Source organism: Diadema antillarum, unplaced genomic scaffold, assembly GCF_040938485.1.
Source record: "Diadema antillarum isolate AM-2024a unplaced genomic scaffold, OU_Dant_1.0 seq00001293_RagTag, whole genome shotgun sequence".
NCBI lineage: Eukaryota > Metazoa > Echinodermata > Echinoidea > Diadematoida > Diadematidae > Diadema > Diadema antillarum.
The window spans coordinates 171504-187747 of record NW_027272072.1 but is presented as its reverse complement, the minus strand read 5'-3'; the positions used below and the strand labels follow the sequence as shown (position 1 = coordinate 187747).

Genomic DNA, 16244 nt, shown 5'->3' with positions numbered 1-16244 from the left:
CAGTTTTAAAAAAAACAAAACAATTCAACACTAGAAAGCCATTATATCATGTGATTAACACTTATGTTGTATCAGAGGTCATGCTGGAGAGATATTTACATTGTAGGCAGACATTTTGCTTTCAATCAAGCAAGAAGTAAGCAATTCAGAGTGGAATATGAGTCCTGAACATCATAATCATCTGGTAGAAATATCTATTAATGTCTAGAAGAGAATAATAATTGTCTAATATAAAGTGTTGATTTTTTTTTTTTCCAGTTGAAGTTGATCTTGCCTGATTTGAAAAAAAAATGATTAATTGAATGTGCATATCATTTCATATTACCACTTGGGGGCAACATTTTCTCTTGGCTGTGTGGATTGCCCATCCAGATGTCCGTCCATTTGGGGCTTCATCACAGCTCAGGTGTAGGCTCTAGTGAGCATGGATTGTGACCTTCTGATGCCAACACCCTTTTATTCTGAAGTCTTGACGCTAACACCCATGCGACCCGCTGCCATGACATGACAACTCTCATATGATATGAGGTCTTGACACCAACACCAGTCACTTGTTTAACCAGAAATCTTGACACCAAAACCCATGTGACCTGCAGTCTTGACACCAACACCCTCTTGACTTGCAGTCTTGACACCAAAACTAGTTTGACCTGCAGTCTTGACACCAACACTCATTTGGCCTGCAGTCTTGACACCAAAAGTCATGTGACCTGAACTCTTAACACCAACACCCATTTGACCTGTAAACTTGAAACCAACACTAATAACTCTTCTTTCACCCCCCTCAAGACGGCTGACCTGAAGACGTTCTTTCCGGGCACCCTCCTGGAGACGGGCCATGACATCCTCTTCTTCTGGGTGGCCCGGATGGTGATGATGAGCCTCAAACTCATGGATGTGCTTCCCTTCAAGGAGGTCTACCTCCACGCCATGGTGCGCGACGCCCACGGCCGCAAGATGAGCAAGTCCCTTGGCAACGTCATTGACCCTGTTGACGTGATCAAGGGCATATCGCTGGAGGTGGGTTGTCTTCATGCCTTTGTCGAGTTCAAGGTTGCAACCTCTGTGCAAAATGTTTTGAGTTTGAGCAATACATCGAACAATTTAGCCAGAATTTGTGCCCCCCCAAAAAACAAAACAAAATCAAACCCACACTAATAAACAACAAACAACAAACAAACAAACAAATAGACAGCAACTGAAAAAAAGATGCCTTGTTCAATATCAGTGATTCGTAATTACAATGTTGCTTCATTTTGAACTGTGAAATGATATTGTACACACAGGATTGTAATGCTGTATTGGGACATTTTATTCTTTCTTATTTGCCTGATCAGTATGAAATACATTCCAAAGTGATTATGCTGAGTTATTATTATTTTTTTTATGCCTCCGCCACGAAGTGGTGCCAGAGGCATTATGTTTTCGGGTTGTCCGTCCATCCGTACGTCCGTACGTACGTCCGTCCGCATTCGTTTACACAATAACTTGAGGAATATTGACTGGAATTTTACCAAACTTGGTTCAAGTATAAAGTATGATGGGGCAATTACTTGATTAGATTTTGGGTGAAATCAGGTATAGGCCAGAGGTCAAAGGTCAAAGTCAAATCACGAAATTGTATCCTTTTACGCGATAACTCAAGACTGGATCGAGGAAATTTCACCAAACTTTGTCTGAGGATGATGTATGATGGGACAATTACTTGATTAGTTTTTGAATGAAATCGGATGGAGGTCAAAGGCCAAAGATCAAGGTCAAATCCTAAAATTTATCTGTTTACGCGATAACTCAGAACTGGATGAAGCAACTATCACCAAACTTAGTCCAAGGATGACGTATGATGCAATTAATAGAGTAATTTTTTAGAGAAATTGGCAAGAGGTCAAAGGTCAAAAGGTCAAGGTCAGATACTAAAGATTTTGCTATTTCCCCATATCTATGCAATGCCAAAAGGTATTTTCTTGAAACTTAGTGTAGACATGTATTGCTGCGTGAAGATTCTCCTGAGAGAATTTCATGTCATAAGGTCAAAGGTCAGTGAAAATGTTACAATTTCACTTTTCTCGCAAATGGTTCAATGTATCTTCATGGAACTTGCTACATATGCATTTACTGACTGGCAGGGATTATCTAGGGAATTTAGGGGTCATGGGTCAATAGCCAGGGGGTCAAAGGTCAAGGTCAACTCCTCAAAATTTCACTATTCATATACTCATATACTAGTATATGCAATGCTTGCAGGATTATTTTTAAAACTTAATATATACATGTATTACCTAATGGAGATTCTGTGGGAAATTCCCTGCCAGAAGATCAAAGGTTAAGGGTCAAAGGCCAGGCTAAAATGCAAAAAAAAAAAAAAAAAATCTATTTTATACTGTAATTACACTTTTTCTTCATACCTTGAATATTACTCCATGCATAAACTTATAAAAGGGTCAGAAGTCAAGTAAAAATCCTCAATTCCCCAAATACATGTACCTGCACTCTTAGACAGTAGCAAACCTAATTCAAGGAAAGTGAACATTCAAGACATTTCTGACAAACCTGTCATTTCAGTTATGTTATGTTATGTGAAACTGTCATTACACATTGTTAAGACATTGTACTATACACCTATTGGGAGATCCATGCATTATTGCAGAGGCATACCAGTCACCATAGCGACATTTCTAGTTTTGCAATGCCACATTTGTTTCTGCGAAGTGATGTCTTCAACACTATTTTCTATCCTTGCCAAAGAGTCACAAGGAAGTTTATAGATAGCTGCTAAACCTAGAATATTTGCAGTAATGTTGTACTGGCATTCACATGGGAAAATATAAAGGCTGACAAAGATGTCAGTGTGATTGTAGCATTTATCTCATGAAGAAGTGATGGTTTTGATAGCAACCGTACATGATGCCCTACCCGACGATAGTCATCAACTTTGGAGTAGTTTTGAGATGATCATATCTGGGTAGCTTAATTTCAATTTTTGGTTTACTTTATTTATTTGAAACATGCTTGTGGCTGAAAAATGAGCTGCTTTTGAGCAAGGGTGGGTATGAATGTTGACAAAAAAATGCTAACATGAGATACATTTACAGTTGTACAAAAAAGAAGAAGGAATGAATGGTGTGAAGGAAATATTTGTTACAGATAGACTAAATGTTTGACTGATTGTGATTGGAAGATGCTTTTAATATGGGAAATAGAAAACATGAACATTGAATATCGTGTTAAAGGAAGATGCATGAGTTCGATAGATTTGGAAAGAGAAGACTAGTGCTTTCTATGAAACGATCAAGCACAAATATCTCAAAGACACTGATTAAAAGGGAGAGAAATTAAGTTGGATTGAATGAAAACGAGAAGGGAAGTGAAAGTAATGTCATTTGAAATGTTGGAGGTTTGGTAGAGATGGAAGTGCTCCAATGATGCCACTCACTTGTGTGATTAATCTTCTACCTGCCCTTTGCAGGACCTGCACAAGATCCTGGAGACGGGTAACCTGGACCCCAGGGAGGTGGAGAAGGCAAAGAAGGGCCAGAAGGACGACTATCCCAACGGCATCCCTGAGTGTGGTACAGACGCCCTACGCTTCGCCCTCTGTGCTTACACGGCACAAGGTGAGCTGCTAAAACCGATAGATTCCAACTCTCCTGCTTTTGGTGGGAGAGTTTATCATTTATACAACACCTAAAAAGAATGTACGATGGAGCTACTGTATCCGATTGGTCGATTGCCTATCACGTGACATTCAGTTCAAAGTACCATCGCATGCTGAGGCTGTAAGCCTCACAGGTTTCTTTGAGCAAAAATGGATAATGCATGTGTTCCATTCCACAGCTCTGATGTCATGATAAACAAAATATTAATTTTCGCCATGCTTCCATGCGCACTTTTGTCTCATTTTTGTAAACAACTTCAATCAGTTTTGCGTACGTATCCACATGTTCATATGCACTAGACAGCTGACTGTGACTGTGCAGCTACTCATTTGCTATTCATAAAAGTGGTTGCCGTTTCTGTGCTAAATTCAAGAATCTGTGTGGACCACATCTTTTGATGTGTGAGGTGTTGTATAACATGACCAGTGTCTTCAGTCATGTAGCATGTATTGGTCTTTAGTCATGTAGTGGAACAAGATTTCGCACTTGCTGAAAGATGAGGCACACTATTCAACTCGGCTTCGCCTCGTTGAATAGATCGCCTCTATCTTACACCTCTTGCAAAATCTTGTACCATCACACTTGTGACCATTCACTATTTGTATACTATCATCAGTTTTGGTTGTTCCTTTTTGTTTGTGTGTATACTTACTGCAGTGGTGAACAAAATCTAAGTAAAACAATGAGTATCAGATGGTTGATTAAACATGATTATTCAGTTTCAGATCAATATTCAAAATGAATTGTAATAACAAGGTAGTGCTCCCTTAGTTTAATAGTGCCTACCAGAGACGATCATTTCATTTCCCCTCTCTGTGAATACATGTTCAGTTCATGTTACTGAGTATTGAATTGCCATTTTAACTCATGAAATAGCCACATTTTGTAATTTCGTGATAGATCTGATATTTATTCACTCTCAGTATAGGTGACTTGGAATAGAATTGTTTTCCCTGCATTGTACAAATATTCAATATCCCTTATTCTATACTTATTTGTGTATCGTTATCCTACTGCAGTGTACTTCTTTTTTGATGTGCCTTTATTCTTTTTGCAGAGTTGTAGCAATTTTCTGCAAAAGTGATATGTGTTTAGATAAACAAGTCGTGATTTTTTATAGACCACCTCATTTTCTATATTTTCAATGTCTTTTAAACTTTATTGCTATTATTTGTGAATTTGCTATTTGTTCATAAATGTATTGCTTTTGCTCTAGTGGAAAAAATTCAGCTTGAAACTAAACCTTGAACTTGAACCTTACGTTTCAGTGGCTATCTTCTCTGCTTTTTCTGGTCAATTTCAGGTCGTGACATCAACCTTGATGTGCTGCGTGTCCAGGGTTACCGCTTCTTTTGTAACAAGATGTGGAATGCCACAAAGTTTGCCATGATGGCTCTGGGGGATGATTTCAAGCCAGCTGCGAAATTTGAGGTGAGAATTCTCTCTTGTCACCCAACTCGTCAAATACAATGGAGGTCTATATAGTAGGAGGAATCTTTCTGGAAGTGAAATAAGCTTGCTTGATTATTTGTGAGGGCACACTTGTGACACTAATGTTACAAAATAATGATCATCCAAGAAAGTAAAATGAAGATTCCATGAATTCGAGATTACAGTCTGCTTGAAGGATTCTGCATGGACATACAGGTTGTATGGTCAATTATTTTAATGTGTTTGTTCTTTGCTGGTTGAATTGTAAACCATTTATTGATATCCAGTGCATGACTAGGAGGCAGTTCCATCAAAAATTACTTACATACGTACATACTTTCCTTGTGCTTATCATTGATAACAGATAGATAAACTTTTAATGAGAGTGCAGAAAAAGGGGTATTATTTTGTAGATTAATTTAAAGCGACATGTTGGAGTTCAATATTAAAGGCATTATTCTTTGCTGGTTGAACGATATTTATTTTATTATATAGTAACATTATTAATTTCCTGTTACATGATTAGAAAACAGTTCAATGAAAATGCTGGACATGCTTTTCTTATTCTTGTTACTGACAGATAAACCATTTTAGGAATTTCTGCCAGTTGCAAAAGAGGGGTGCTATTTTGTCCTTAACAATTTACAGTGAGATTTTGGTAAAAAATATCAAAGACGTTTTGAGATGGTGGTTCTTGAAAGGTCTGGCATGGATGTCATTATTTGACATGAGAAAGCATTGGGAAACAGGAGTGTAGCCAATCAAATAACATTTACCTGGCTTTGTCCTTGAAGGTCTCTCTTGCAATTTTCATATTGTACATTGTTTGATGTCTTTGATGCGTGATTCTTTCTCAAGCAATTGCACTAGGACTTTGAGGCCATATCTTCAACCATCTTCCCTTCCCCACCCTCTCTCCTTCTCTCCCACTCTCTTATTCTGTCCCTCATTTGTATACTGTAAAAATGGACATTTTAGCGCGAGTAGTATTTTGCACTCGACAGGGTAAGATGAATTTCCTGTGCTTTTAATATTGGGTTATAAAATAACAAAACAAAATAGTGTTAGTAATGTGTAACAAGTAAGAGATTCACATGCTTTTATTTCTGCATTTGTTTCATGTCATGTGAAATGCACGAAAAGTTTGTAAGTTTTGTCTGTGGTTCATATCAAAAGGTTTTCCTTTGTCTTGTTTCATAGTTGTCGGGTAGTGAGACCCCTGTGGACATGTGGATCTTGAGTCGGCTGTCATCAGCGATAGCCGTCTGCGAGGAAGGCTGGCCCATCTTTGACTTCCCGGCAATCACGACCGCCATCTACGCCTTCTGGCTCTATGAACTCTGTGACGTCTACCTGGTGAGTTGGCTTCTATTTGTTGTCTAACCCCCTCCTCAGTGAATTTCACGTTCTGTAAAACATGAATATTTCGCGGCATGAAAATTTCGCAAATTGGAGCGGACGACCTTTCTCACGGCATAACATTTTTGCGAATTGCTACTGGCATCCAGTGCATATTGTGTAGGCCAGAACTTTTGCGTGCATTTTAATTTCGGGAATGTTGGCTCTTGCAAAATTCTTGAAATTTAAATGCAAACAAACACTCCTTGTTTTCCTTGTATGTCGTATGCTTTGATTTCCCAGTCTTGTCTGTAATACGTAGCCTGTCCTGCCCTTCTCATGAACACAAGGTGCCATATAAAGATGTAAGATTATAGAATCTGTTGCTCGCTCAAATGCTGTATAAATTGTTGAACTGTAATAACGATGTATAACAAAAGATTGTAGGATGAAGACTGATTCTGCTGTGCCATTATGTAAGTGGTGGTTGGTAAATTAATGAACAGGAAAATATGAAGACACAGTCTTTTATTGTGTGGAATAAAGCTGTGAAAGTGATATTGCAAACTTTGCTCTGTATTTGATAAAGTATAATGTGAAGACAATAGGAAAGCAAACTTTTGTTGTTGTAGGTGATTTGGTTTGGTTTGGTATAAAGTACTGGATAATTAGAATAGTTCATGGAACCAGTTTTGAATTTACGTTGAAGTAATGATTTTTGTTTTTCCTTTTGGTGGTTGTGAAAAGATGTGTGCCTTTTGATATTCTCATGGCGTTATCCACATTTGTGCTGAAAAGCTTAAGTAAGAGTTTGTATGTTCAATCCAAACGAAATAGTGATTGATGTCATGCATCCTACTTGTAACCGGTCACCCTCCTCTGATAACTCCATCTTCCCTCCTCCCCTCCCCCCTCCACCCCTTCAAGGAGTACACTAAGCCCCTCCTGCAGACACCGGACGACCCCCGCCTGGCTACTGTGCGCCAGATCCTCTACACCTGTCTGGACGCTGGTCTGCGCCTCATCAGCCCCTTCATGCCCTTCATCTCTGAGGAGCTGTTCCAGCGACTGCCCCGGAGGACGGCCCAGGCTCCCCCCAGCATCGCCATCACGCCTTACCCGGAGACGAAGGATGTGAGTTCCACATGACTCCGTCTGACTTCTGCTGTACTGTAAAAGCTGTATTGTTTGTGTACAGATAAGTTTGCCAATGAGGAGGTCACAGACAATTTTGCAAGATGTTTTATTTGTAATTTGATACCAAGGCTATTGTAAGTGCGCTATTGCCTGTCTGTGTACTCTGCAAATATACCTTTCAATCAAGAGCAAGATATATTCATATGTTGTAGAATACACATCCTAATGGTGATTTGTGAAATTCGCTTAATGAAACCCTTGTGAAAATAACAGCTTTTAAAGTATATGTGTCAACTGAGGAAGTTTGCCATCTGTACAAATCCTTAACCCTAATCAGGCTGGGCTTTTTTGGCTATGCTATATCTGGGGGGGGGGGGGGAGGGGGGGGGGATTCCGCCCCCCTTCAGATCTCGCCTATGGAACGCGTGATCGCGCCGAAAATCGGCACACGCGACGCCCGCGACGTATACTATCAAAATGTATGGTTGCTTTCTCCGAAAAATTTTTCTTATATTTTATATTAATTAATTATTGTAATTTATGCATAAAATCAGTTTTGGGCTCTAAATCATTTATTAATGCTCTAATTAAGCTAATTTCTTTTAAAAAATGTTTCTTGTATCATTCTCCTGAGACATAGGATAAAAAAAAATCTGTATCGAAATTAATTTCTTATGTATTTGACTGTTTTTTGAATTTCTTATGTATTTCTTTGTTTTTCGACCTTTTGTTTTTGTTTTTTTTTGGCCAAAATTTGTCACAGACATTTTTCGAAGCTTTATTATGCTAAAATAAATTAATTTCGTCCATTCTAAGTCAAGATATGAATTTTCATGTGAATTAATTGAAAAAACACAATTTGCATTGGATTTGTACACAAAATCACGTTTTTGAGCAATTTTGGGGTTGACGAATTTTTTCGAACGGGCGTCGCGTCGAAACGGTATGCGCGGGCGCAACAATTTTGGTCTCAAAAGTTGCGCGATACTTGAAAGAAAAAAGTAATGAAACATCGCGGCGGAAGCTTATCGCGCCTCGAAGATATTGCGCGAAACATCGGGGGGGGGGGGGGGGGAATCCGCCCCCCCCCCCCAAGCCATGGCAATGAATGGGTTATAAGAGCATGTGGCTTCCATACCTAATTAATGAGCCTTTCATAGATATCCTCAATGTATTTGGGGATTATTGTGCAGGTGTGTGAAAGGGAATATGGCCGTATCTTGATGGATTTGATATTGACCTGTCCCGAGTTTTTGAGGGGCTTGTTTATTACAGTCTCTCCTTCTCTTGAGTGCACAGGGACATATTAACTATGTTTAATGCACTACGTAAGCATTGTATATCCTAGTTATTTTCATTTGAATGGTCTAAATGAATCAATGCAATCCTATATCATTTATAGGTATATATAATCCTTCTTTTGACCTCAGAAAACAAAGAAAGACAAACAACCTTCAGCTGTGAGGTTTTTGTCAAAATACATTATTGTTTCAAGTGATGCTAGAAGAAAGGATTGAGCATAGTGCATGATAATAGACTTGCTCTACAGTACCATGAAATACTGGTAACTTATATGATATCACTGTTTATAGAACACCTGAGTAGATCCTTGTTGATTGGTTGTTTTGATATTGATCATTTGTCCCATTTCACTGTTATGTCGTCAGTTGTGCAATTGTGGCTCCATTTCCTGTGCAATCTTGGATCCATGCAATTTGCTCTATTGCATGCACGGTGAGAGCCGGTACACTACGTACGTAAAACGATTGCGTTTGCAGTGTGCATGCGATCAAGCACAATGCGGTGGCATCTAGTGCTCAGCACTCTCTCAATCTCAGATCTTGCACATTCTCTTTTGTTTCTAAATTCATAAAACACCAAATGACAAGGATTTATCTCTAGGTGTTATATAAAACAAGTGGTATATGTTTTTCATTTGGTGAAAGATGAAGTTATTGAACCATTCAACTCGGCTGCACCTTGTTGAATGGATCATTTCATCTTTCACCTCATGAAATAGTCTGTCCATTGCACTCATAAACATTAATTTGTATATTAGTGCAATACTTTTAACACACAGGTTGTTAAGTTTGATGTGTTTATCAAAATCTGGCAAATACATGTAATGTTTAATCTCTCTGCCTGTGTGCGTTGAAATCCATAGTTCACTTGGCGCAACGAGTCGCTGGAGAAAGACATGGAGTTTGTACAAAGCATCATCAATAAGGCCAGGTCACTGCGATCAGACTACCAACTCACCAAGCAGAAGGCAGAACGTACGTTACTATTATGATGTACAGTGACTGTACCGTATGTCCCCCCAAACATTACAACGGGACTCTACGCAATGATAACTTTAAAAATAGTGAATCAATCCAAATACAATTTCAGGGTACGAAACTATAACTCATTGCCCACATCTTACAGAAAATCCCATCCAATTTACTTCAGTGGTCAAAGAGAAATGAGGAATTTTGTAGAGGATGTCAGGAATCTCTTCCCTCCAAGTTCTGTCTATTGTGTTCACACACACGAGCATCCAAGTGCTAAACTTGGAAGAATCAGACTCATGACATGCTTTACAACAATCCACATTTCTCTGTGACTGCTGAACCAAATTGAATGGGGTTTTCTGCAAAATAGAGCTAAGATGTTATATTTTAAGACCCTGAAGTGGCATTTAGACAGTTCAATCATATTGGGTGTTATCTATGCAAAAATCTGGTTATAATTTTTTGGGGGGACATACTGGAGTGAGGTTAAAGGCATAATTTACTACATGTATTTGCAGATGAAGCAAAAACCCAGCATTAGTGCTTCAAAATAGTTTGAACATTTGAGTTAGGAGTAGAAGCAACCAATGTAAAAATTTGAATCAATATAATCGATGTTAAGCATCGTTAAATATATGAAATGTGAACAATAGTCATAATAAAAATGTTTCCAGACTAAACCATCTACAGTTATGGTTTATTGAGAAAAACAGTGATATCTCCTTATATTTTAGGCTTTATTGCAAAATTTTTGTATTAAGATGTTTTGTGATACAACTGACCTACTAACTATGCATGACATTTGATATCTTGAACGTTTTTGAAATCACTGCTCCCTAAGGTAAACAGGACCTCTAAGGCTGGCTTGTGAGCTCACAAGTCTCACCCCTCTTCCAAGACATGCAACCTCATCCCCATATTTGTAGATGACTTTCCCCTTACCCCTTTTTCCCCTTATTCTTTTTATCAAAGAAGCTCTTGTCAAATTGTGTTCCAATTTACTTCTTCTGTTTGTTGTTGTTTTTAATGATGAGGTGTGGAAAATCCATTTCAAAATGATTTTTTTTTCTTTGTGAGGTTTCTGGTTCTGATGATGCTTTGAAATTTGAATCATGTCACATTATACCTTGCAAGCAATCAGTCTTATTCTTGCTGGTGTGCATTGTGAAATGATTGACCAAGGTGTGTTGTGTTTCACTGTCCTGCAGTGTACTTGAAATGTTCGGACCAAGACATTGCCACCCTCCTGTCACCGTATGCGGACACTGTCAAAACCCTGACCACCTCCTCGGCTGTCAATCTCCTTGTTGGCGACACCCCTCCCAGTGGCTGCGCTATGGCAACCGTCTCCGACAAGTGTGAAGTGCACATGCTGCTCAAGGTACGGGCATTTGAGCTTCTGAGCGTGGAAGAATGGTGCTGTGTGTTGGAGGGCTGAATAAAAAAGACAGTTACCTCTATTGTGAAGTGTGCTGCTAAAAAGTATATTAAACTGCACTGCACCTATTCAAATTACAGATTGCTCTGCTGTGTGCTAGAGCTGTGCATACTTTGATTCACGATCGAAGAGTGGCCCAATCGTATGGAAATACAAAGTTGAATCACCTGATATCACTAAGATAATTCATAGACATATTTTATGACAAATAATGCACAAGTTTAAGTTCATGACATTAGTGAAGATGCTGCACACAATGTGGTATTTACAGTGTCATGTGGCATGCACTCTGTTGCGCCTTGTGCATCTTTCACCTCTGTAAATACCCTCAAGTGCACTGCATCTTGACTTACACGCTCTCATGCATTATTTGGTTACAAACATGTATCGTCCTTCATTGTTGTCTTTTTTCCCCCCTTGAAGTACATGTATATCATTAGGCAGACATTATAATATAGTTTCCTTCTTCATTTTCCTCAGGGTCTTGTTGACCCCAGCAAGGAAATCGCCAAGCTGGAGCAACGCAAGACCAACCTCACCAATCAGAGGGACCGACTACAAAAGGCCATGGAGGTCGAAGGTTACGAGACAAAAGTGCCAGAGAAAGTGCGGCAGGCCAATTCAGAGAAGGTAAGGGACTTACTCGCTGTGGTGCTTGACGATTGTGAGAAAACAGGAATACAAATTTGTTCAGTTGACTGCCCATGAAAAAAACCTCTGCTGTCTATAGTCAATTTGTCTAATACCAGTTGGTGTAATTCCCAGATCGTTTTTCCTCAATTCAGCTAAACCCATTTGGTCTACACACGAATGGACCATGTGGGATGAGACCAAATGAGCACTGAACAAAGTAGGATTAGACCAAGTGGCAATTTGATAAAGTATTGTGTCCGTAGAGTGATTACTGGCAGTTTTCATTGGAGCAAGTCTGAACCAGTAAATGTTTTTTAACAACCTCCCTGTCAGGCAAGAATCTCCCATTCCCTCTCAAGTAGGATAAAGTTTGGTAGTCATGGCATGTTGCAGAAGCAGGTCCAAGTTGATGTTAATGACAACTCTTTAATAAGACCTACCTCTTTTGGATAAGGTGACTGTTACAGGAAACCCAAACCCAAACAGCAATCTGGATTGAGTGACAGCAGCAACATCAGTACAACATATCAGTAAATGTTTGAGGAAAATCGGACAATCGATGCAAAAGTTATGAATTTTTAAAGTTTTGGTATTGAAACCACTGGATGAGGAGACTACTAGAGATTATGATGGATGTGTTGACAACAATATAAAGAAAATATTTAAAAAAAATCCACAAAAATTCACTTTTCTAGCATAATGAAAGGGCACTAAACTACCTGCTTTCAGAAAGCAGGGGGAATAGTTGCTACCCTTAACATACATGTACGTCAGTATCAAGTTGATGGAATGTGTAATTTTCATGAAAATGAATTTTTGTGGAATTCTCTTTATATTTTCTTTATTGTTGACCACACACGACACCATAACCTCTAGTAGTCTCCTCATTCAGCGGTTCTAACACCAAAACTTTACAAATTCATAACTTTTGCATCAATTGTCCGATTTTCCTCAAACTTTCACTGATAAGTTCTACTAATGTTGCTGCTTTCACTCAATCCACAGTTCTTTTTTGGTTTGGGTTTCCTTTGATGAGTAATGTCTAATTCAAAGGTGAGCACTTGTACTTGTTTTGTGCTCATCATGAAAGGGAGACTTCATTAAGAGTAGTCACTTTTCTGAAAGTTAGAGTCATGAGGACTTCTTCCAAGAGAAATACAAGTGAGAGTCAATTTGAAGACAAGAAATGCTCCTTTTATTTTCATTCTTTTTTGATTTATTATGTATATTTTTCTTTGCCCAATCTCTGAGTAATGTAAAAGAGTGGTGCAGTGAATTCCATTTTATTTGAACTCTTTCCCTTGGATATGTGATGAAAAACTTACATTTTGTGGTTCTGCAAAGCTGGCTCCAGTGACACACTGTAAAACCAGAAATGTTTGTGTGCATCTTAATTAGGCGAAATGTTGCGAGAGCCAAAATTCGCAAAATTAAAATGCTTGCAAAAGTTCTTGTCTGCACTATATGCATTGAATGCCAGTGGCAATTAGCAAAATTTCATGCCACAAAAATATTTTGCTTTACAGTCAAGAATTTTGATGGGTTGAGTCCGTTGATTCTTTATCAGTATGCTATAATGCTACTGGATAAAGTTACAACTTGATGTAAGACTGTGTTGAATTGATGTATACGAGCAAACCGCAATGATCAAGCACAAAATATATCATATTCAAATATTTCACATCTGCAAAGTTATCAAGCGTGATTTTAAGTTTTAAAAAGAACTGTATGTGTAACCTTTCTCTGTCAGTGGGCATTTAATGGCAAAAGCCTAGTGACTGGCACTTTTGAGACTTTCTTCTTCGGTGGAATCAAAGTTGTTTGTCCAATTCATTAGCTTTTATCAGAAATTAAAAAAAAAGAGGTCCACATGTTCAATTAACCCGTTGAGGACGGACTGAGTTTGCTACAACACGCATTTCCCATAAACACTTGCCCGTGTATACTCGGGGAATAGTCCTCAACGGTTTAAAAATTACCAAATCTATTGATGCATTCATATGAAATGAATTTGCATAACGATAAAATGGGAAATCATCAACAGTGAAGAATATGGCTGATCTTGGAGTGCGGGTTTAACTATGACCCTGATGAAATTGGCCCATCTCTGGTGGGTAGTCTGTAATAGCAGCAGGTGTCATCTCAGGGAGTCAATACCAAGATAATGATGAAACTCTAATTGTGTAGAGAATGTTCTCCTTCTGTCAATGGCAAGTGTGTGTTTTACAAGACTGTGAATACGTCTCGCCCATTCCTCTCCCTTACAGCTGTCGCAGACCATGAATGAGATGGACACGTTGGAGGAGGCTATACGGATGTTTGCGTCACTATCAACGTCGTGATCATCTCTAAGTGATAGCCGGATTATCATGCATAGCCCTATGGACTGTCTGCATGCCACAATGTCAACAGGAAAAAATTCTGGGATGATACGTGTTATCCTGTCTCTTTCGCATGTCTGCTTGCCTCCATTCAGTCTCAGACTTAAATGTAGGCTCTTTGAGTCGCCTGCTTTTGGTTAACTGGTATGTATACTTATATTTGATGACCTAAAAATTTTTTTTTGTTGCCCTTGCAATCACTTTCAGAAGAGTGCTCAGGATCCCTCTGATGTATGTGCGTATATGTGTGTGTGTGTGTGTGTGTGTGTGCTTGTCTGTGTGTCTTTATAAAGATATACCTGTATGCAAGATAGGAATGTGCCACACATTTTCTTACTGTTTGCTAGAAAGAATGTCAAATTTGCTGTGCAAGTTCTGTAAGATGTGATGCACAACTATACTCAGAAGTCTTTGGTAAAGGCCACAAATGCCCCCATCTTCATGATCTGTAGTTCTCTTTAGCTCCGTAGATATGTAAACATGGTTTAAGTGTGCAGTCTGTGGAGAAACTTGTCATGTATTCAATATCTTCATTAGTTTTCTCAAGTTGGTAGTTTGTTTGGTGGTGGGATTTAAAAGAATATAAAGTTGCGTTGAAAAGTAAAATTGGGGAAAAGGATTGTTGCTTTGCAAGGAACATTTGAACAGGAATGGGATTCTTATCCACCATTTTGTTATCAGAGAGGGAAAAATGTTTTGATTTAATCCAACCACCACTTGAGTTCATTCCACAAAAACATGGATTATTACTATTGCCTGTCTTATGTCGAAAGTACCTCAATTGGTCAATCCAAGAATATTTTATTCATGCATGGGAAGAGATTTGTCTGTGCTCATGAATTTTGTTCTGCGCACGTAACTGTGATGTTTTCATCTCCATAACACTGAAGATTCATAGACAGTTGGAAATGAAAATTTATGATTTTGTAAATTGCCTACGTACCAATATTCTTACCATTGCTAAACTTGTTTTTGCTCCAGATACTTCAATTTCATTGTAAAGGTTGAACACTCTGCCATGTGTTACGATGGCATAGAGATTACACAAAGTAGATTTTGTGTTCTAATTATATATCTCTGTGCAGTAGCTCTTGTTTATTGTTGAGATAGTCAAACAAAACATACAATAAAGGCCAAGATTGTAGGAGATTGTGAAACACCATCTGACTGTAAAAGTGGAAATTTTTGTGATATGGAAATTTTTGCTCATTTTGTGGGACCAGAAACTAGCGTGAAAATAAACACACATGAATATATTTTCTTGTTATGTATATGTACCACTATGTGTTGTCTCGATTCTTGAGAGTTTAAACATGTGAAATTCATTGTACTAGGCAAAGCGCAAAAAATTACTGGCACAAAAATATCCACTCTTACATTTAATAGTGGTATATAGAAATGCGCATATTTTGCAACATACAGGGTTGTGTGAGTGTACATGTAAAAACAATAGTATACTATACCTGTAGGCAAATCTTGCCCTCATATCGAGAGATATTTTATCAATCTTCAATATAAAGCGATAAGATTCTCTTTTGGAATAGTGTGCTGTTGTTTGTAGGATATCAATGACACTATTAAAGTCATTAGATTCATTGCTTGTAGAATTATAAAAAGGCTCAACACTGGTCCAAAGCAGTTGGGTAGAGAATGGTGTAACTGATTGGAAATGCATAAATTCAGAATTACAAAATTTTCAAGCAATCTACTTTAATGTGTCTGTTTGTGAATCAAGTTTAGCACCGTATACATTTCATACCAGCGATTTAAAGTGTATAAGTTGATGTACCAGTTCATATAAGAATAAGTTAATTGTAAACTGAATCAAAGTTAGAAAGATATCAGAAGTCTTTGATAATCATGCCAACTATCACTGTAAATAATAGTTTTAAAAGTTACTGTAAATTAGAATCTAAACAGTTAACAGAATATTCATTTTCCATTTCAGAATGGGTTA

The 16244-nt window shown here is 38.2% G+C and overlaps 1 protein-coding gene across 1 annotated transcript in view; it reads left to right on the top strand.

Annotated features, from left to right (window-relative positions):
- The window catches only part of LOC139707999 (valine--tRNA ligase-like), a 29251-nt gene extending 15003 nt beyond the window's left edge, over positions 1–14248 (top strand). Inside the window, exons 16-24 of the mRNA XM_071619993.1 lie at positions 790–1020; positions 3467–3614; positions 4960–5087; positions 6288–6443; positions 7353–7559; positions 9727–9838; positions 11044–11216; positions 11754–11903; positions 14174–14248. Coding sequence (XP_071476094.1) covers positions 790–1020; positions 3467–3614; positions 4960–5087; positions 6288–6443; positions 7353–7559; positions 9727–9838; positions 11044–11216; positions 11754–11903; positions 14174–14248 — 1380 coding nt within the window. The remainder of the gene's footprint in view (positions 1–789; positions 1021–3466; positions 3615–4959; positions 5088–6287; positions 6444–7352; positions 7560–9726; positions 9839–11043; positions 11217–11753; positions 11904–14173) is intronic.
- Positions 14249–16244: the final 1996 nt, after the last annotated feature.